The sequence below is a fragment of the Ambystoma mexicanum genome, chromosome 5p (genome assembly GCF_040938575.1).
Source record: "Ambystoma mexicanum isolate Mex_15411 chromosome 5p, UKY_AmexF1_1, whole genome shotgun sequence".
Classification (NCBI taxonomy): domain Eukaryota; kingdom Metazoa; phylum Chordata; class Amphibia; order Caudata; family Ambystomatidae; genus Ambystoma; species Ambystoma mexicanum.
The window spans coordinates 460,250,918-460,273,388 of record NC_090930.1 but is presented as its reverse complement, the minus strand read 5'-3'; the positions used below and the strand labels follow the sequence as shown (position 1 = coordinate 460,273,388).

The window sequence follows — 22,471 nt, the reverse complement described above, 5'->3', positions numbered from 1 at the left end:
AATGGCCTTGATGATGGCCACAGTGTTGTCCTATATGGCAAGGCGTCTTGCCTCCCCATCAGCAATATATTGCTTCACAAGTTCATGCATTTCCTGTTGGCGGCCCTCCATCCATGACAAACGTCCCTTGAGGTCCCGTATTGCGGTGGAGGTGGATGGTTCAATGGCTGGTGTTGATGTGGCCAATATGGGGCTGTCCACTGATGGAGCCCACTCTTCATGTCTGCCCTCGCCTTCAGGCTCATGCTGAGGGGTGCCCTGTGGGGTGACCTGTGGGGTGTCCTGCGGGCTGGGCGTTCATACAACATCCCCCGACAAGATGCTTCCTTCATAGCTGTACTCTACATGCCCATCATTCTCATCGGCACTATGTGGTGTGGATGCTGCTGCCTCCCCAACAGAACTAGTGGCTGCCGACTGTGAGCCATCATGCTCGGTCTCCATAGATGGGGGCTCTTCCTGTGAGACATGTGGCTCCAGGGATGCAGGGGCAGGTGTTTGTTGGTCATGTGTTGGGGGCTGTGCAGCTGGTTGGGCACTGGTGTGTGCCTTGTGTGGCACTTGGATCAACCTTGAGCCCCTGGATGTGGATGGCCTGGTGCCATCGTCCTGACCCCTGGATGTTTTGGCTGGTGTCCTGGGCTGTGCACCAGCATCATGCCTGTCGCTGTCTGCATCCGTGCCTGTGGGGGACAGAGCGAGGCAGGGCATCAGTGATGGGAGTACTTGCATCATGCATGCATTGGTGTTTGTGCAGTTTGTGCCATGTGGATCGTTGTATGCTTGTTATTGTGGCAGATAGGGTGCGTGCATGGTTGGGGGTAGTATTGGCATCCCTCAGGTGTTGACATGTTCATCATGGTGTCTGCTGTATGGCCTACAGGTGTGTTGTTGCTTGCGTGCTGTGTGACATGTGCTGTTATTCTGTATATCGGGTGTGTATTAGGCATAGGAGAGGCATGCAGCATGCATTTTGATGTGACAGTGGTGGGGCCAGCATCTAGACAGGGATGTGTGAATGTGTATATGATGGGACATGTAGTGGCTCTCATCGGTTTCACATTTGTTGGACAAAATTGTACTTTGGATGTCAGGTGTTTGTGGTGACTTGTGTTGTGCGCAAAGGGTCACTCACCTTCATAAGCCGATGATGGGACTCCATACTCCGCTCTGCCTACACCTTTGATGGCCTCCATATCAATTGTCAAGCTGCAGGTCTCTTCCCACCTTGTTAACTTTATGGGGGAGTATGCACCGCTGCCTGTTGCCAGCCCCTGGCTGCGATTGACTGACAAAATGTTGGGTACTCGCAGGTGAATGTCGTCCACTGCTTCTTGCAGTCATTGACGGTGCATGTGGTGGTGCCAACCGCACTCACCTTTCTCGCTACATCCTCCCATATCTGTTTTTTTCTTAGCTGTGCTTGATGCCTCAGGTCAGCACAAAATACGAAGTCGGCCTGCTCCACTAGCATGTCGGATAACATATTTAGGTCCTCATCACTAAATCTCGGTTTAAGCAAGCAAGGTGCGTCTTTCTGGGTTGCTTTGGACATCTTCCTCCAGGAGTGTTTGGGATTTTGCCTTCACAGGTCCTGTCTGCAGAGGAATGCAATGGATTGTGTTTTTGAAGATGGCCGCCAGTGCATTTTCCGTTCCTGCGCGATGATGTTACTTCCGGTTCTGGGATTGACAGACCCGGCAATAACACTAATGGTATTAGCGGTACCGTTATTTAGAGGTTGTCGATGGAGGAAGAGGTTCAGCGCATTTCATGATGCCATATCAGGGGGTTTGTGGGACGTTAACGGCATGGCGGTACTTCTGTTACCGGCATGCTGGTACACGCGGGCACGAGGACTCATAATCAGCGGCTGTTTGCGGCATCAAGGCTACTCGGACACGTTCATACCGGCATGCCGGTAATGACAGATGTTTGCCTCCAAACTCGTAATGAGGCCCAGTGCCTTACTTAGTTATGCATATGACACTATTTTTTCTAGCCTTTTACACACAAATGGTTAATAGAAAGCTAAGCTATTCTTGTGTCTGATTTAGCATTACCTATGTGACTGAATGCAAGGCACTGTTAATGGGTGCTAAAATAACGGCAATCATATTCTTTTTTTCGGAATGGGTTGAAAATTAAAAAGGTTAACGCACTTATTTTCCTAGGTGTAACCTTATTGGACATGTTAGAGGTTCTGCTCACATTAAAGGTGTTCTACGCAAACAGGGCATTATTACAATGCATTATCTCCATGGGCAGTAAATTGCTAGAAGGAACAATGTTTATTTATGTATCAAAATCTTGAGTTGTTTCTTCCTGCTCTGATGAATTGTGAGGAGAAAGATGGTTGAGCCCCTACAGGTTGCAGAAATAGGGTTCTTAAGACTGCTGAAACTTCCAGTCTTAGTGTGATACTTTGCACACATTTAAAAGTAAACCTGGGTTTTTAGAGCATGAATTGAGAACCAAGCCTGTGAAGGCTTGCGTTGAGTTCTTGAGTAAGTTATGGCTGCCCTTACCCATACAATTGTAACTGATATTTGAGTCAGAGATTGAGCCATGAAGCTCCTCTAGAGATTATAAATTACAAGGTAGCTGGTCTCCAAAAACTGCATAAGGTGGTACAGCCTGCCAAATTCCATCACTCTGAAGTTGAAGTCAAATATCACCTCAATTCTAAGCATAACATGTGGATAGAGGATGCTGATCTTTATAAGAAATCAAACAAGCATCATTACACATTGAATTGTGTGGGGCAATTGAGAAATATGTAGTGTGGATCATAGAACCATTTGCCTGAAAATGGCTGGTATGCCTGAAATTCAAGTGACTTCTTATAGCCAGGTGGTGATACCACGAGTCTCAACGCAAAGAAACGTTAATTTATTATCTAAATGTTTGTTCTAGGTACCATTCAGTTTGGTTCTGGTTCCTCATGCCTATACCTAAATATTGTGGGTTTACTCACAAGACCTGCTCCTTTTTACCTCTTATCACATGTATTCCTACAGTTTGGGGTCTTAAACTGGTTTGACTAGTTCCTCATAGATAGAATAAAAGTGTCTCTCTCTTTGGAGGAGGTGAAAGGTAGTAGAGGTATAGAGTGGTGGGCTCTCCCAGTTAACAGTTATATTGTGATTGTTTGTTGTGTAATGGCTTTGTTTTTATATTTGTATCTATGAACAATATTAAATGCTTTGCATTTGAATGTTGCTTTTATGGTTTTTAACCTAAATAATATTTTAAGATAATGCCAAAAATACTAACCAGAAGGCAATATTACTTTGTCTAGTGGGAAGACACATGAGCAATTCAAATGTATTTTAAATAGCACAGAGTGGGAGGAGAAACAAAGTCAAATAAAGACTGCCTGAATTCAAAGCAAAGGGCGCTTAAACGTTGCACTGCTTTTTTAAGTGTGCCACATACGATTCACCTTTTTGGAGAAATATTGCGCTGACAAAGTAGTTGATTAGGTGACACATTTTGTAATGGACAGCACCTAATACAGGACATGGAGGCCTCCTCAAGGTAAAGCTAGAGGCAACAAAAAATACATTGTTTTTCATTGGTCATTCTTGTACTCAGGCATTCTTGAAAGACATTGAAAACAGGTGAACTGTGCCTGCGCACTGAAAAATATGGCTAGCACTAATATTCAATCTCGAAATATTGATGACACACTGAGCAGCTTCATATTTCCACAGATGATGCTTCATTCCCTACTAATCATCGAACTGCATCTCCAACATGTAAAAGGCCCAAATGTGTCAGACATGTTTTTTGACTAACAGGAGAATACAGCCTGTGTTACCAAATTATTATTTGTTTTTAAATAACAAAAATAAAAACATGCTGTCTAGTGTTCTGAATAGCATACTCATGCATTTTCCCTACTATACAAGGGAAGAAAATGAATCATTAATTCAGGGTGTTTCTACTGTAATGTTTTATTTTTCCAACAAATGATCAATATACAAAGCTTATAATAAAATGGTAGATTTTATATAATGTTTTATAATGTTTTATAGAGCAAGTATGATCAAAAGAAGTGGTTCATTTGTATCAGGTTCAATATTGTGATTACTTCAATGTGACCTGAATTTCAACTTGGAGGCAGCTAGAAATCCCTCCTTCACCTTTAGGAGTTTTCAAGGAGACATTATTTTGAAATCACATAGATATACCGCAAAATAAAATATGTGGTCTTCACAGAAGATTATGTCCCATAATTTATATTTTACGACACGTGTACATCAGCTGGCACCTTTTGACCCTGCTCTCTCATAAAAATCAGCCATTTTCTAGAACTAATGCAAGTAAGGCAATGGGGCCTGTCTAAAATACCTGATCAATCATTAGTTAAGGGCACACAAACAGCTATTTACTTAACTCATGTCCAGTCTTGTATATTTCCCTTGGTAAATTACACAAGTAATTTACCATTGATCCTATATCAAAAGAGAATATTACTCTTAATTCTGGAATTATAAGATTTCGGGAAGAAGAGAAGGAGCCTCATTATGACTCTGTCGGTAGCCATGCCGGTAAAGTCATGAATTTACCGGCACCCGGCAATGGGGCCTTACTGGGGCATTCCAGCCCCGGCAGACTCAGTAAATCCCCATTTCCGGGTGCCGGTAATAATTACTCCCTATTCGCATTTGAGTCCCATTGGACTCAATGGGAATGGGGAGGCCGGAGGCACCGGCACCATTCATGAATGTTGCCGGTGCATTCGGCATGGCCTGCTCGCGGGTGCCGGTCCACCCACCAGGTCAGAACTGGCGAGTGGTAAGGCACCCACAAGCAGAACTCATAGTTTGCCAGTCCAGTAACAACGGTACCAGCAAGCTTACCGGTACAATTGTTACTGGACCGGCAAGATTATAATGAGGCCCAATGAGTGTGTTTCAAAGATCAGAAGACCTTCTCTCTTTTATCTCTCATCAGATCCTTTGTCATTTATTTGACATCAAATCCACATATTATACATTAATCAGATATTATCAAAATGAGAACAAATCATAGCTTGTCTATAATAAAGGATTATAATAATGCTGGTTTCATTAAGTTGGCAGTTTGCTGCCATGAATTATGGAACAGAAAACACATTTGCTGTCAAAGGTAATAGGAGTAGTTTTGCCTGTCACTTGTTTTTCAGATGACAAATGTAGACACATGAACACACAAGGAAGATTGGGGGGATTCAATAGGAGTAGGTGACTATGACGCAGCCCAATAGAACGATTGTGCCATTCATATAGTGTGGAATTATTATGACATAAGCCAGTGCATTTTGGACACTTTAAAATAGACTGAGCACAGAGGAGAGTATTCTGACATTAGAAAAAGCTTATGGAAAGCACAATGTGTTTATGATTAACAACAAGCTGCCTGACCCAACTGTAACAGTGCTGAGCTGGGAATATCTGAAAATGAGGAGCCTTGTTCAGGAGGGAAACTGAAACGGGTGGTGACAGATTTCACCTATGCCAGAGAGGACCCGAGACCATGGGCCACCAGATGCCTAACTGATGCTTACTCCATGCTATTAAGGATCAATTCAAAGTATTTATGAAAGGCCCTCAAATTCAATTCTAGCAACAACCTATATTTTTTGCCCTACATCCCGGGGGTGGTAGTGAGTTAGGAGATAATTTCCAGGGCGCTTATTCTAAATAGAACAATGCTAATATTTTGTGTGAAATGCAACAATGAAACAATGCTTCCCATTATGTTGAAAGATTAGTGATATTTAGTGATATTTGACTGCATATAGAAAACATTGTAGTTTTCTAGTGTGAGTTACATCCTGATTTCATAGTATTTGAAGCCAAAATAGATAACATTCAAATAAATATAGAACTGCTTTCTCTATGACATGAGCACTGTGTAAAATAGGGAACATTACCAGCGATGACAGTGTAGTTTTTAATAACTGATGATTCAAAGGTACCCTCAGCACTATCACTTATATAGCCAACATGGCCTAATGAAGATATGTTCGATAATGTGAATTCTGTGAAGACCATAGATATCTAATAAGGAATAGGAAATAAGAGCACATTTAATGGTGTCATTTCCTTTCGCATAATTATAGTAGGATCTGGGTGGGTGAGTCAAAATAGTCTGCACATTCTAGATTGAAAACATTACTTCCCTAACTGAAAACCTGCAGAATTGTTACTGTTAGCATATTGTAAACTGCACACACATAATTACAGCCCCCAGCAACATATCTACATAGGAAGTTGCTTGATTCTAGCATGTATTGGTGTCATTGGGGAAACCAACATATTTGCATCATTTGCAAATGTAACTTCATGTGTAATTTGGAAATGTTTTGATGCAAAGGAAGTGTTCAAATATTGGCTGATGAATGACAGAAGTGAAATGAGAGGACCATGTAGAACTTAATTTAGATATAAAATGTAATATGTAAATAGATGCTTGTGTTTGGGAACTAGTGAGATAAATGGAGGAAAGTAATGTAGTTTTTGTAGACCAGTTGTCTGTGATTGTGCAACATTCTGTTGACTTCCTCTGAAAAAAGCTGAAGGCCACCTTTACTGTGATTTTACCTCAATTCATTTATTTAAATACATTTGTGTTTTGATAAAACTGCATGTTTCTTGCCCAGAATTTTGGGGTGGGACAGTAATTAGGGTGAATTTGATCAAGGTGTCCACCTGACATAGTATCTGTGAATTAATTAAAATATATCTTACAAGAGGAAACAAAGACAAAGGAAAACAATACATGATTACCAAGACTGACTGAAGACCAAGGTTAGAAGAATGTAAGGACACCCATGATATTAAATGACACCAGGGGTCATTATTGATGCACCACATGTTGAAACAAGTCTGATGATCCATAGCTGAGTTTAATTCAATTGGGTAGGTGGGGACAGGAGGGGTTTAAGCAAGTAAACAGGCTGAGAATTTCTCCCCAGTGTTTTGCAGGTGTGCCCCTCTATAACCTACTTGCATCAAACACTCAAAATGAATGAGTGCAGTTAATGATTTAGCAGGTACTAATGTCATTTTTTCAGCATCTGACCATGGTTTCCACCCACTATCCACCATAAGGGCAGTTGGAGAACTTCAATAAACCTCCTGCTTGGTACCTGAGAATACAATGTCATATCCTCATGAAGTAAAACATCAGATTCCACAGTTAAATGAGCCTTTCGTGTTTTCATATTCGCACCCTGGCTGTTTGATCTTTATTTGTGTGACATAGGTAACCATTTAATTTTAGCAGCATTGGCTACACCTAGAATTCATAATTTGAAACTGATCTGGCTTGCCTATGCTGATGATTTAAACATTTTTTATATTACACCAATCAGTCTTCAGTGTCTAATAGATGCCTTTTCCGAATTTGCTGCGGTACATAGTCTTAAGATTAATTCTAATAAAACTAAAGTTGTACATTGTACTAATAAGAAACAAGTTTAAAGATTTAACTGGCGAATTAGTCAAGATGCTCTTGAGAGGGTCAGAAATGTTGTATATTTGGGATTCCCTAGCTCTGTTAAACAGCATAAAGTAATTGTCAAAGATGGGATGATGTCCAATGGGGTGGCGCTTTGTAATCAACTTTTTCCCACTTGCCTTGTGTAAAATTTTATGAGAGAAAAATCATGCCGAAAATGTTGTATGCCATAGAAATCTTGCCATTGTGGGCTCTTGATATTTTGTCTGTTATGGAGGGTTTGCGGTGGAGGAAAGTTCTCCAGGTACCGAACAGCACTCCCTTGGCCACAGTTAGGTATGAGCTAGGCATGTACTCACCTAAAAGTCGAGCCTATTGGAAATATTTATTCTTTTATTACAAAATGTTTTGTCCAATGAGTGAACCCTGCTTATTCAATGCTTATTCAATGATTTAAATGTGATACTTAAAGAGAGAGGTGATACATTTGTGTGTGCATATTCTGACTTCTGTATTCAATTACTTTGTGATTTGGGGCTCTCAGCCCGAGATCTTTTACAAAGGTAAAACAAACACTTTTTAGACAAGATTGGGCTTTAACCATCAATTCTTTCCATTATTATGATTAATTAAAAGACCTGAGACTTGATTTTAAACCAGCTGGTGTAATGGCCTCTTATCTGACCATTTACCCCCATCAGTCCATTAGATGTTTGTTTATTAGATTCAGGTGGAATTTGGTTATAACTAGAGAGGTAATGATCGGATACAGCATGATATATAACAATCTATGCCTTTGCTGTTTTTATAAACTAACTAATTTGGTCGAGACCCTGAAGCACCTAGTAATTTGTTGACCTGAATTCCAAAGCAATGGTGAGTTACATTTTATATGATTTTCATCACTATTGGCTCTGGAGTCAATTGACTATTTTTGGCAATATTGCCTTGCTGGTCGGTCTACCTCCTTGGTATTTGCAGTTACAGGCTTTTTAATCTGGTTGCAATTGGAGTGAGATTTAGATGTCTATTCTATTGGTTCTTATTCAATTTTCAATGATATTTCAAAAGGATTTAGAATCAAATGTCATTAATGACAATTGATGATTAAAGTGATTTTTATTTCTGATTTTAATTGCTGATTTTCTAATTAGAAACATGTTATACTCTGTGCATTTATTATGTAAAACTGTTAATGTAATGTTTAGTTTTGACTTGATAAAGGTTATACAACCATAGAATATATTTTTTTAAAGGAGCCCTTCAGAAACATATTCTCCAGCAGAAGAAAAGAGTAACTGACTGGAGAGACAAGAGACATAAAAGCTCAGGCTAATTTCTGGACGTCTTGCCAAGAATGTGAAGACTATGCTCACAAGACAGGAGCTGGAAGAAGGCAAGGAGTGCACACAATAAAATGGTAGACGTTTGAAGACAGATTTTTTTGCCAGAGGCAGAAGGAACACTCTCTCACAAGGGCCAACTAACTAGCAGGGAAGTCTGGGGGGGGTTGGAGTCTTAAAATTGAATATACCATACATAAAAAAATACATTTATAAATAGAGCACACTGAAAACAGGGGAAAATTCCAAACATATTCACAAGGATGCAACACCTAACGTCATCCCATGGGAGTACAGCACCTGGGTGCTTTGGAAGATACCCTTCTGCTGGTCCTTAGCCTCCCTCCTACGGATTTGAACCCAGCATCCAGCCTGCTTACCCTGGTATCTCCCATGTCTAGACCATTTCTGGGGAGGGTTGGTGTATTCTGAGCTCTTATCTCTGAGCTCTTAAGCCTTGTGGGGGAGTAAATGTTTATTTCACCCCCAACCTGAGCTTGGCTGCCCACCACATACCATTAAAAGACTTCAAAGATTACACAACCTTCATCACCCTGGAGGGCTGCTTCATTTTAAGTAAATTCCATTTTGCCTTGCTTTAGTGGCTTAGTTAATGGGTCGATCATAGGCAGCTTGAGGGGGTTAAAAGTTATTGTAAGGAAGGCATGGTATCAAACAGTAAGACAGACACAAGTGACCACAGCTCAAGGGTGTTGATTGAACTTCAATTGGGTTTGAAAAGCGCCTATATAAGTCTAAGTCTAAAGATGGGAGCAAGCTACGACCATCAAATAATAATAACGCAGTACTAGTCAAGCCTGTTAAAATAAAATGGCCTATACTAATAAACCTATTGCCAATCCTAACTTCTAAATACAAAATAGTGTGGGAAATAATGTTATGCAAACGAAAAGTGTTCAAGAAATGATTTGTCAGGATATTCAAGCCATTGACCTCCCCTTGTTTTCAGCACGGGACAAGGCGGCACACTCGAGCTTAACACAGTCTTTAGCTTCTCTAGCATGAGTATCAGGGCCTTCTATGTCAACGTCTATTTGCCTTTCAAAGTTTCTTACTTCAAAGGGCCTGATGCAACAAACAGATATTCAAAGGTTCCTTTCTCCTCAGGATTCTCCTGGGTCACCCTCCGCCCGACTCAAACCCACTTTAACGCAATGGGCCTCATTACGAGAGGGGCAGAATGAGATTAATCCTATTCTGCCCTACTACGAGGTTCCCTTGCAGGACCCGCTCTGGACGTCTGGTTTTACCAGACGTCCAGAGCGGGTCCTGCGAGGGGACCAGGGAGCTAACAACAGGCCTGTTGTTAATGGGCCTGTTGTTAGCACCCTTCCCATTCCCATTGAGCCCTATGGGGGCTCGAATGAGAATGGGGAAGGACCTTGTCCGGGTTACCTGAAGGTGGAAATACAGGGCCCTCAAAAGTCGGAATGGCCCGGTATTTCCCCATTCAGGGAACCCGGGCACGATTTTGGAGGCAGCCCTGCCCTTATTAAGGGCAGGTCTGCCTTCAAAGTCATAATGAGGCCCAATATGTCAATTGATCTCCCTCTGTTGGTCTCAGACCAAATCCATGTACTTTTTCAAAATTTCTCTACTTCATCGAAATCGAATACTTTTGATTGTGCGCAGGATTGGAATTGAGCCGTCGCTGGACCACTTCAATTCACATTTCTTCGTTCTCTTTCAATTGATCTCCCTCGGTCAGGCTCAGACCAACTTTATCTACTGTTAATCATTCTCTACTGGATACCTTAGAGAGACCTTTGATATAGTACCCATGTGGTGCCGGACCACCACGTCAAAGGTATTGTAGCATGCCCTAAAGTTCAATCAAACATCAGAAGTTTAACTTCAGTAGTATCTCTTATCACACGCGTTTGAACAATGTTCATTCCAGCACTCACCATACAATGTTGCTGCTTGCAACCTTGGCTTCAACACACACCGGTCCTGTATCTGTCTCCCCAACTAACGGGTTGTGTTGCTTTCACTGAAGCGGCTTTGTTCTTGGAGCCAAGGACAGCACCACGGTGGCTGGAGAATCTCCCTGCCTTGATTACTGACGCGGGAGGGCCCCGGGTACCTCTGACACACAATGCAGGGTTCTTCAGCCTGGATTCTTGGTCTTACACTTCTGTTCTCGAGGTTTCGTGAAAGTAACGGTTCCTTGTCGAAAAGGTCAAGGGAACTTCCCTGATTGCGACACCCTTGTGTTACGCTGTCTTTCTCTTCTCGTTATACTACCATCTTGGAACTGCTGTTTCCTCGTGTTCTTTGCCTTGCTCAGAGTGTGCTCTCCTGTCCCACCTTTTATCAGCGTGGGGAAATGTAATGGAAGTCAGAAGTGTGTGATATATAGATTATTAGTCAGAAGTGTGTGATGATCAGTAATTGCCTGAGGTTGCCTGAGCATTGTATTGGGATACGTCAGCTATACGGCTCGGGTGTTAGTCCATTTTCTCTCATAGCATGCTGTCCGTGAGAAAGTGTTTGTGTTGAAAAAAGGGACGGGAGTTGGACTACTTAAATACCCTACTTGGTAGGAGGGTGTAAAGGTGTTACAAGGAAGGGGATACTGCGTCTCATCATCCGGTGTCCCACTCCCCAAACATCCCTCACACAGGTGATTCTCCCACATTGGTCCACCCCTAGGAATTAGATCGAAAAGCGATGGCTGTGTCCTGGTCACCGGGATGTCAGATCCCCAGGGATTAGCGGGTAAGACACCTTCTGGTTTCTCACAGTATGGAATGCTTTCTGGATGTCATACTGAATGCATGCTCCCTAAATACCAAAGCACAAACAAATCAATTGCATGCAATTTGAATTTTAACAGCTGTTTTACAGCTGTACATTCCTTATCAAACCAGAGATTAGATTTCTTAAGGCAAGGCGGCTTTCTACTTTTTGCAGGTAACAAGCAGAGCAATCGCATCTCACATAGTAAGTTCCATCGGCAATGATATGATATAAGTCATTTTTAAAGCGCCTGTACACAAGGGGAGACAAAAGAGGGACAAAACAAACAATCTTACTAGGCCTTGTTTCATTCAGATTGTGCAAGAGCAGGGTGAAGGGAGAGGAGAAGTACAGGGGAAGGGAAAGGGAGAGTGCAAAAAGCACAGCTGAAGTAAGTGCAGCTGAGGTGCCGGTTCTAAGTAAGTGCAAGGAGGTAGGGGACTGTAGGGTTGCAGATACAGGACCCAGTGCACGGTAGGCCTGGCGGCAGCGCTTGGGGGTACTGGTCATGAAGGTCCCGGGTCCCCCATAAGGTTCAGAGGGAGTCCAGGTAACCAGTTAGTGCAGCAGACAAGCACATCAGCAGGGGGGAGAGAGAGAAAAAGCAGAAGCGAAAAGGAAGGCCTTGAGTTGCTTCCAGAACCTGAGGTTCGGCCTGCTCAAGTTTGGGAGCGGCACAGAGGTTGTTGCAGAGGGATGCACCAGCCAAGGAGAGAGATCTATCCCCCACTTGTAGCCATGGAGAAGTAATAATTAAGAAAGATATTTGAATAAAGAAATTATCACATGGAACCTTTAATACAAATTGGCTTATGTATTGAAGAACACAACTGGGAACAGAGCTTTGGTTCTGTAATCAACATGGTACAACGTGCTAGGTGTGTGGTAATCCATCCGTTCATTCAGTGATGCATGCTCAATTATAGAAAAATAATCGTTATCGTGAACCTAAATAAAATCTTCAGAATGCTATAATATTGCCATACTGATGTGAAGCTTTTTCATTAAAGAAATAGGAAGCATATATAACTTACCTATCAGTGCAAACTGCGAGTCAAGGCCCAACGTCAAGAGCATGCAGAAGAAAAGAAAGGACCAGAGTGGAGATATTGGCAACTTGGTCAGAGCGTATGGATACGCAACAAATGCCAAATCAAATCCTGTGAGAGAGACAACATGTATTAAACATCCTCATTTCCTTAGATATTGACAATATTATTAAATACATTCAAATATATATATATATATATATAGTTCTGTGTTGCTGCTAAAAGGCCAGCAGTCCTGCATCGCATCACCTGGCCTAGTATGATCGTTGTCTCTGTCCTCCCGTTGTTACCCCTCCCTTGCCACGTCGCGATTTGAAATACTTGTGTATAGGCGCGTTATTAATGCCATATCATATCATATCCATGCCTTCTACTGGTCATAAAGGGGAAGCCACTCCTGGTATATTGCTCCCTGAGTCGGTCCTTCTAAAGTCCCCTGTCAGCATTTAGACAATAGGTGCGTGATTCTTTCATTCAGCCAACAATAAAAACAAACATTTGTATTCTGTACAATTTGGATAGTAATGAGGTGGTTTTATTGGAACATGAACAAACGCTGTTTGTGCGAGCTCAGTCTGATTATCTCCTGTATAAATGCACTTTTGCTGTATTTGCCATGGTGCTAATATGATTGCTTGTGTCCAAACCACATTTGCGCATGTGCCAATGTGACTCTGTATGTGCCAAAATAAGTAAAAGAAGGGGCAGCTCATCCATAATTGGCGATGGGGCATCTGCTCACCCCTTTTGAATGAGCCACCAAGCAAGCCCAGTGGAAACACTAAGCGCTGCCTCAGCTGCAGCAAGTCTGTGTACCCCAGTGCACATGTCCAATGGCCCATGCAAGACAGGGATGTTTTGCTTCCCCATCCTTGTATGGCCCATTGGGGATGCATGCTCTGGTACTACAGCTATGAATGTGCATAGAGGGTGCTCGTCCACCTCCTCGCACATTCAGAGCACCTAGGCCATCCCTCAGGGTGTGCCTCAGATTTTCTTTGCACGGGCAGGGACTTGAAGTCTCCCTGCCTCCTGGTTCCAGCTCATGTTGCGCTGGAGCAGGTGAGCCTTCGTAGGAGCCTGTCCTGATGGTAGCAGAGCATATTCTGGACTAATGCTGCAGTTCCAAAACATAAAAGGGGTAAGTCATGGATTATTTGTGCCGATAAAAACGGGATTTGTGCGCCATTCAGCCCGCAAATCCCTGTTTAACAAATGGGGATTTGCGGGCAGAATGGCGCACAAATCCCGTTTTTTTGGCGCAAATAATCCATGAATTACACCCAAAATATGTACATGGCTGCATGTGAAGGAATGAGTGTATGTAGTGTAGGTGTGCCTGTGAATGTAAGGGTTTATGTTATGGATGTGCAGGTGAACGAGTTATGAATGCTGTGAATGTGTACGGCTGTATGAGTAAATGTGTATAGGTGCGCGAGTGAATGTGTACGAATGTTAAATGAACGTGTGTGTTTGGTTGCATGTGTTCTAGGGAGTGGTCCTCTGATATGAGGGCTGTGGGGGCATTCCTTACAGGGCATCAAGGTTAAAACAAACATGATTAGTGTACTTTTACATGTCAAGACTTATCTGCATTTCTGCAGTTTGCATGGTTATTTTGTTCTGACAATGGCATGGGATTTTTTTATTGTGCTTCAAGGTTAAAACAAATATGAAAAGTATTGGTATTTGGCGAGGCCGGCCTGCAAGGCTGCAGGCCATCTGGTTACATTTTCTGACTCTGGCATGGCATTTTTAATGGGCATCAAGGCTACAGCACAAATTATACGTATTTTGTGGCTAGACTGGCCTACGTTGCTGCAGCCAGTCCAGTTATGTTTTCTTATTGTGGCATGACATTGTTTTACTGGACATCAAAGTTAAAGTAAACATGATACATGTTGTTATGTTGTTAGACTGGCCTGCATTCCCTCAGCCAGAGTGGTTACATTTTGTGACTATGGCATGGTATTGTTTACTGGGCATCAAGGGTAAAGCAAACATGATAAGTGTTATAATGTGGTTAGTCTGTCCTAAAATGGTGCAGCAGGTCTGGATATATTTTCTAATTGCGCTACACCATTTTTTACTGGCAAAACTAACAGGAGTATATTCTTATATGGTAACACTAGCATTTATTAGTCCAGCCTGCATGGGCATGTTTGAGCACAGCAAGCACAATTTTTTTTTTCATACTAGCAAATATTGTTGGCAGCGTCATCAATAGAATTAGTTGGAAAATTCTCCTGTGCACTGTCGTGACATGCATGTATTTATTTATTTTTGCATTTATAGATAGCACACTTAACTCTGAGGCAACTAGGCACCGGTTTCATTAATGACACATGCATAAGAGGAGTAGAGAAGCAGTATATAGTGAGACATAGGGCCTCATTAAGACCCGGGCAGTAAGGGATTACCGGTACCGGTAAGGGCACCGGTACCGGTAATCCCTTACCGCCCTACTACGAGTTCCCTTTGCGGGTCCTCCCTTAACGCCTGGTTTTACCAGGGGTTAAGGACAGGACCCGCAAAGGGAACTTAGAGCTAATAACGGTACCGCAATCTGCGGTACCGTTATTAGCGCCTTCCCCATTCCCATTGAGCCCTATGAGGGCTCAATGGGAATGGGGAAGGGCTCTGGTGAATGGGGAATTACCGCCCCCGCCAACCTTGGAATGGTGCGGTAATAGCTCCATTCACCAGGGCGGAGTCGGTGAGGTTTTGGAGGCAGTCATGGCGCTAATAGCACCATGGTTACCTCCAATCTCGTAATGACCCCCATAGTGTTAATTAGGCATCAGCAGGCTATAAGGTGAATTACCATGTTTTTAAGTGTTTGCTGAATGTCCACTAGGCAGGTTCGGCTTGAATGGTGGAAGGGAGGGAGTTCCAGAGTTTGGCAGCAATGACTGGGAAACTGTAGTCTCCTGCTCTTGTGCTTTTGAATCTGGGAACTCTTAAGGTGGTGGGTATCGGCTGTGTTTGTTGGCTTTGATGGGCAGGATTTCTCAAGTCTTTGTGATAGGTTGGGTGGGGCTGTGCTAGTGAGACAGCGGTGGGTGATGAACAGAGTTTTTAACTTGATACATTCACATATCGTGAGCCAGTGGACCTTTCTTCTGACCTCTGAGATGTGATTGTGTTTCGATAGACATAGGACAGCGCAAAGGACATTATTTTGGATGATTTGCAATTTGCATTTGTTGCGTTTGGTGGTGCCCGTTAGATGATGGCACTGGCAAGGCAGTTAGTGGCGAGAAGGTCTGCTGGCATTTAAGAGTTTCATGGTGCGAGTGGATAAGGAGGCAATGGCATTTACTTGTCGGGTCATGTTGAGGGTGGCATCTAGGTATATTCCCAAGATTTTTAAAGCTGCTAAGACTGGAATTACAATTTTGTCTATCTTGAAAGAGCAGTAGGCTGGGTCAAGTTTGTTAAGTAGGGCTTGGGTGCCGACCAAAATGATCTCTGTTTTTTCATCATTTAAACAAAGAAGATGGGAGGACATCCATTTTTGGATTAACTCATAGATGGTGTTGAGTGTCATTGTGTCCTGCATGTGGTCACCTGATAATGGGAAGAGTATTTGTGTGTCATCTGCAAAGTTTGTGTAAGTGATTCCGAGGGCATCTAGGTGAATAAGAGGGGTTTATTGTAAAGGTTGTACAGTGTGGGGGAAATGCAGGAGCCTTGCGGCATGCCAAAGGTGATTGGGGGAGGTGGTGCAGTGTTTTCCCCGGCAAAGACACAGTTTGTCCTGCCTGGCAGGAAGTAAGTAATCCATTTAGTTGCTTCACGGAGGAAATTAGCTGCAGTGGATAGGTGGTGGCAGAGGAATTGGTGGTCTACGAGGTCGAAGGCAGCGGACAGTTCAAGTAGGAAGAGGAGGGCTAACTTGCCTGAATCTGTGATGTCATCAAGTTGGATTTTTAGGTCTAGGAGCGGATTCTGTGCTATATCTTGGGGAAGAAGCCTGATTGGTGAAGGCCAAGGATGTGGTTTTCTTCCAAATCGTATTGGATCTGCAGGTAGGCAGCTTGATTACAGATTTTAAGTATAGAAGTGACGCTGGTGATGGGGCAATAGTTGGTGGGTATGGTAAGTTCGAGCAATGCTATTTTGAGAAGCGGAAGGATCCAGACTTCCTTGAGGCTGGATGGGACTGATCATAAAGTGAAGGAGGAATTGAGGAGGGCGGTGATGAGGGGAATTAGTGCCTTTATGGTCAGATTGGCCTGCTCAAGAGCCTGCAATACATATCCTTAGTGGTCAATATGATTTTTTTTTTATTATTTGTTTAGTTGATAAAATCAACCTTTCAAATTACAAAACAATTAATTAGATGTCATACTTCAATTATGTAGCTACAATGAGTTGAATTTTACTTGCATATATCACATACTATAGGACACACACTGGCTTATTTCCACAAAATTAATAAAATTTTATAAGCAACAATTTGATTTGCCTTGTTATGATTCTGGAAATATGGCATCTAAGAACTGTACAATTGCTACTTTTATAGTTAATGTAGGACATGAAAAAATTAGTTGCCAAATATCTGTCTGGATATGCAAGTTTTGTTTCTCGAAAAAGTTTTTGAAAAAGAGCTTTCGAGTTGACTTCAAGTGAGGACAATAAACTATGCAGTGTTCCAATGTCTCTTTTTTATTTGGTATTTTGCAAAACCGACACAAATTTAGCTCCTTCAGAATTTGTTCCCTTCAGGCCAAAACATCTAGTGTTGGCCATAAATTCAAGCGGAAACAGAGGAGTTTGTATCGAAGGTTAGATGAAGGAAATTTAACCAAGTAATCAGACGTTGTTCTGTATGACTTGTGAGCAAATATTTTGCAGTCACAATCTTTATACACTAGGCATTTGGCTTGATTGACACACCAATCATGTTGATGGGTCTTTATTTTAGTACAGCCTTGATTGATTAGAAGCAGTTCTAATTCTATCGAGGCATCTGCCAGTGCATTCAAGGTTAATTTACACCAGGTTTGAGAGAACATCTGATTTCGAGTCAACAAATGAATGGCCACTTTTCCTAAGATGTTTGGATGGTTTAAGGATAGAAGACATTTTTGCAAGAAGGCACTGTATTTCCAAATAACATGAGAATACATGGATAAAGAACCAAACTCAAAGCGAATTAATGGGAGAGGGGTGCAGGCAGGAAGATGTACAACCTGCTTCCAAAAAGTCAATTCCAATTTCTCCCACCATAAGGCATCTTTTGGTAGTGTGGCTTCAATTCCATAGGTCAAAATTGGGACTACTTTTTGATGGTAAAAGATCAACACATGCTTTACTGTGAACTTGCCAAATTTGCCCATTAAGATTTTTGCTTGGGAAACCAAAGAGCGTAACTTGCCTCTTAATTCTTGCTCATACCATGAATTTATCAAAGTATCAGAGATCATTATGCCTAAGTATTTATATTGTGGTACTTTTTCAAGGACAACATTCTGAAGTTTCCAATTGTATGATTTTGTTTTGGTACAAGAGTTCCGTTTGCATGCCATCGTTTGAGTTTTATTTGTATTAATTATCAGATGGTTCTCGTTTACATAAGTTTCTCAACCATTTAATAGGTTTTGCAGTTCTATGTGAGTTTTAGAGATGAGTTCGAGATCATCTGCATAAAAGAGAAGAGCAATTTTATGCAGGCCCAAACACAGAGGATCGCTCTTGATGTGACTAAGAGCCACTCCCAAATCATGTATGAAAAGAATAAAATTGTAGAGGCAAGTATTCATCCTTGTTTTAACCCTCTATGCGTACAAAATTTTGATGACATGAAGCCTCCCGTTGACAATCTAACCTGCATGGTAGTACTGGTGTGTAGAAGGACGATTAAAGCCACAAGGGATGGTGGACAATTATATTTAACCAATTTGTTATATTGAAGATGCCAATCAATTGAGTCGAATGTGACCTTAAAGTCAACAAAAGCCAAATATAAAGGTTGCCTCCTAGCAGCATAATCTGACTGAAGCATGTTCAGGATGATAATGTTTGGGATAGTGCCCAATCCAGCAACAAAGCCCGACTGAAAAGGATCATTATAATGAGCTTGTACGGACCACTTATTCAATTCCCTCAGAATTAGACAAGAAAATATTTTCCCCGGCGCGTCTAATAACGCAATGGGTCTATAACTGGTGGGCTCTTTCCTGTCACCTTTTTTGTAAATGGGGACTTTGATGGAATGTTTCCAAGTAGGTGGTAACGTTTGCGTCTTATTAAAGATGGAAAAAATGTTAAACAGAATATGTGCCCAAATTTCTGGATATTCTTTCAGCATCTTGTTAGACAGCCCATCAGAGCTGCATGCTCTTGACTGACTTGCTTTTTTGATGAAAAATCTAATATCGTAAGGCAAAATGTAAATGAAACTTGGAGGGGGTTTTGATGGATTCTAACAATGTACCCCCGTCAGAAACTTTGTATAGATTTGTGAAGTGCTTGATCCAAGAGAACTCTGATACTTCGTTTGCTTGGATAACTACTTGTGAACCAACCTAACTTGGTTGAGTAAAGTCCAAATTTTGGCTACATTCTTGTTTTGAACAGCGTCAAGTAAAAGCTGACCATCTGTGTGAAAGAGATTGGCACACCTGACCTTAAGCCAATTTTTATCTCTGGTTCTAATGTTTATTAAGGTTTTATACCGGATGTTAATAGGGAGATTCATCGCTACCCACTTTTGCGATCCATACAAGCTTTTTCGTGTTTTCAATTCAAGATCAAACACATGCAATTTTGGAGATCTGTTACCATTTTTTAAGGTGGTGGCATACAATGGTATTTGGAAAGCTTGCAGCATGTCAGAAAAAAAAAGATTGTTAGTGCCATTACTTGTACATATTCTGGAGGCTTCATAAATCATACATGTTTGAAAGTTACCCAAAACCTCTTCCGACCATCATAATCTATTACCCACATTATTCAAAACAAGAAAACCTAGAGTTTATCTCTCTCCGAGAAGGAAACACATTGAAACAGCCATTTGGCGGTTAGTTGTTTGTGATCACTCGCAGTTGAATCAACGCTTTCAAAATCAGTGAAATCAGAAAAAAAAGTTAGCGTTGGTATACATATAGTCAATGATAGACGAGGAGGCACCTCTCCGCCAAGTCGAACCAGGGGGGATATCAGACTTGAAGACTCCATTTAGTCTGAGCAGGTTATAGTGTTTCACAAATTGTTTCCATTTTTTTTAACCTACTTGGGTTGCTTTTAGAGCTAGCAGTCATGCAGTCAAGGTTAAAATCACCTGCAATCAAAAATTTGTCTACTGATGCATCCAATGAAATTAATTTTAGTACTTCGCCTAGATCTTTTAGGAAGCATTCGTCTGTGATCCCCAACTGGTTCTAGTATACATTTACAATGGCATACGTAGTTACATGCAGTTGCAAATGAACCAATTGGATATAGGCATTAGGAGAAGCCCACGGGATAATAGTGGTGTTAACATTTGCTTTGATGGCTATTAACAGGCCTGCGTGGATCTACCACGATGGCTTTTTTCAGCAGGAATTATAAGAGCATCATGATCGTCCCAGATAGGGGCAGATGTCAACCAAGTCTCTTGTAGCATTATTAGGTTGAATGTACCAAAGGAGCTGTTATTGTGGTTTAACAGACAAGTGTGGCCCCTAGTATTCCAGCTGATTAGGGCGAACTCTCTTGGGGCCGAGTGTAAGACTAGTTACTGTTGAGTGATCGTACTGTTTGGATGCCTGTGCCCTTTCTGACCATTGGATAGACTTGGGGCACCTTGGAAGTCTTTTGATGCAACAGGTCCTGGTTATTAGAGTCAGTGCCCACTGTTAACTCAAACCCTAGATCAAAAGCTGTTTTTTGAGGACCACAATGAGTTCTGAATGACTCTGGATTGCACCCAGATTCTAACAGAATGAAGGTTTGATTTATTACAGAATTCCACCAAGGCTAAGTCTTCTGAACTGATGTCCTCTTATTGAGGCACATCAGAAAAAATAGACAAAATTGACCTGCGATTTAGAACATATTGTATGTTTGGAACAGGTCGACATTTCAGCATTAAGGAGGAGTTGGCCGGACGTTTTTGTTTAGGGGGTATGGGAATTTTACCTTTCCCAGGCACAGAGGGCACTGTTGTGTTGGGAAATACTTGTTTAGCATCTTTACGCATGGCCGCTTGAAACAGCTCAAACTGTTCAGGTGCAATTTCCGCAAGCAATGCTCGATTGCTTTCCCAAGACTTCACTTGATTTAGATGATGTTGTAAAACTTCATTGCTTTGTTTAGTTGTTATAGAGCTTGACATATCAGCGATGGGTAAGACAGGATGGGGGGGCAAAAGGGCCTTTTTTTGTTGTGCATTAGAGGGAACAACCAAGTTGGGTGTAATCTCAGTAGAATCACTGGGTCTCTTGTCGGTCACACGGTGACCTGCCATATACGAGTCGACCGCCCGTTGAATTTCTTGACGGTGTAGGTCGATAATCGAACGCTCAGACAAGTCATTTTTAGATTTATTACTAGTCCGAACAACATTTGGTGATGAGAAAGGGTGGGACTGGGGGGCTCTATTTCCCACAGCTTCTTCAATTAGGGCATCGAGAGGTTCATAAGGCAATGCAGAGTTCATGCCATGAGAGTTATTAGAAGAGGCACGAGTGTCTGCTATTTGGTGATATATTTTAGACAGAGCAGTCGATGAAATTAAAGCACTTTTCTTCAGTGTTTTAAGGTGCCTAAGAAATATTTTCGTTTTAGATGAAGTGTTCTTCTTGGGAGCATGTACATTTTTCAGCTTTTTACATATATTCTCAATTGGGCGCTGTTGGATACCTTTTTGAGCATTTTTGGTGAAAATTGTATAAGGAATAGTCTTAGGCATGTTCACCTCCGATTGGAGTTCAAGAATCGAGACTTTTGAGACAGAAGGAATAGGTAGACCTGAATCATTTTTAATGATACCTTCAATTAAAGGAACTGCCAGAATTAAAGAGGGCTTTTGAGGTGTAGAGTAGTCATGGGGCCTAGTACAGACTACCTGTTCCTCTGTTGTAGTTTGCGTGCCAAGAGTCAGAGTCAAGACTAGGGTCCTTTGAGTAGAAACGATGGAGGACGACCCAGTCATTTTTTATTGTAGTAGTGCGCTTGCATCAGATTGCCAAGCTATGATTTTATCCAATTGTTTTGTTTGTTCAAGAAATTTGTCATTTAAAGATTCAAAATGTTTGTTGTTAAGTTTGCAATGCTACATTCATAGTAGTCAGAGTTGTATTGACTATATTTTTTTCCGGCACCACAACATCTCTGTTACAGGGAACAAGAGGAGAGGATTGGGGTCGACGTGGGGTTGGAGCAAGATACTGCACCTCACTGGCGGAGCAATTTAATTCAATGTCAGAAAACATTATCGGAAAACAAGAAAAGTTTTGAGGCAAACCATCAGAGAGTAGATGTTTTCAGAAACCTGATTTGCTCGAGTTCAAGTCAATTATTGCAATGTCTGACTGCACACAAGACTCGACACATTTAAAGGAGCCGAAACAGGCAGATTATACAACATCACACTATCCGACACTAAGATATGGGTTACAGAGCCAAAATGGGACGGTTTGACTGTATTAACAATTGCTTCATTTTCCATGGTGTTGATTATAACATCATTTGAAGGCGAGAGCCTTTCGTTCACAGATCCAGGTGGTATAAAATTGGACTGAATTGTGCACACGGGCAGCCCAATTTTGGGGACAGACAAGACTTTGGGTGAATTTACCAAAGTAGTTTTGAGGGAGTCTTTGTAAAAATGACGAATATCAGGCAGAGCGGGGCCTTTAAAACCAACTCTCA

General features: G+C 41.8%; 1 protein-coding gene across 1 annotated transcript in view; it reads right to left on the bottom strand.

Annotated features, from left to right (window-relative positions):
* The window catches only part of LOC138481018 (sodium- and chloride-dependent neutral and basic amino acid transporter B(0+)-like), a 401,144-nt gene that overhangs the window by 176,481 nt on the left and 202,192 nt on the right, over window positions 1-22,471 (bottom strand). Inside the window, exon 9 of the mRNA XM_069612865.1 lies at window positions 12,593-12,718. Within this exon, the coding sequence (XP_069468966.1) occupies window positions 12,593-12,718 (126 nt within the window). The remainder of the gene's footprint in view (window positions 1-12,592; window positions 12,719-22,471) is intronic.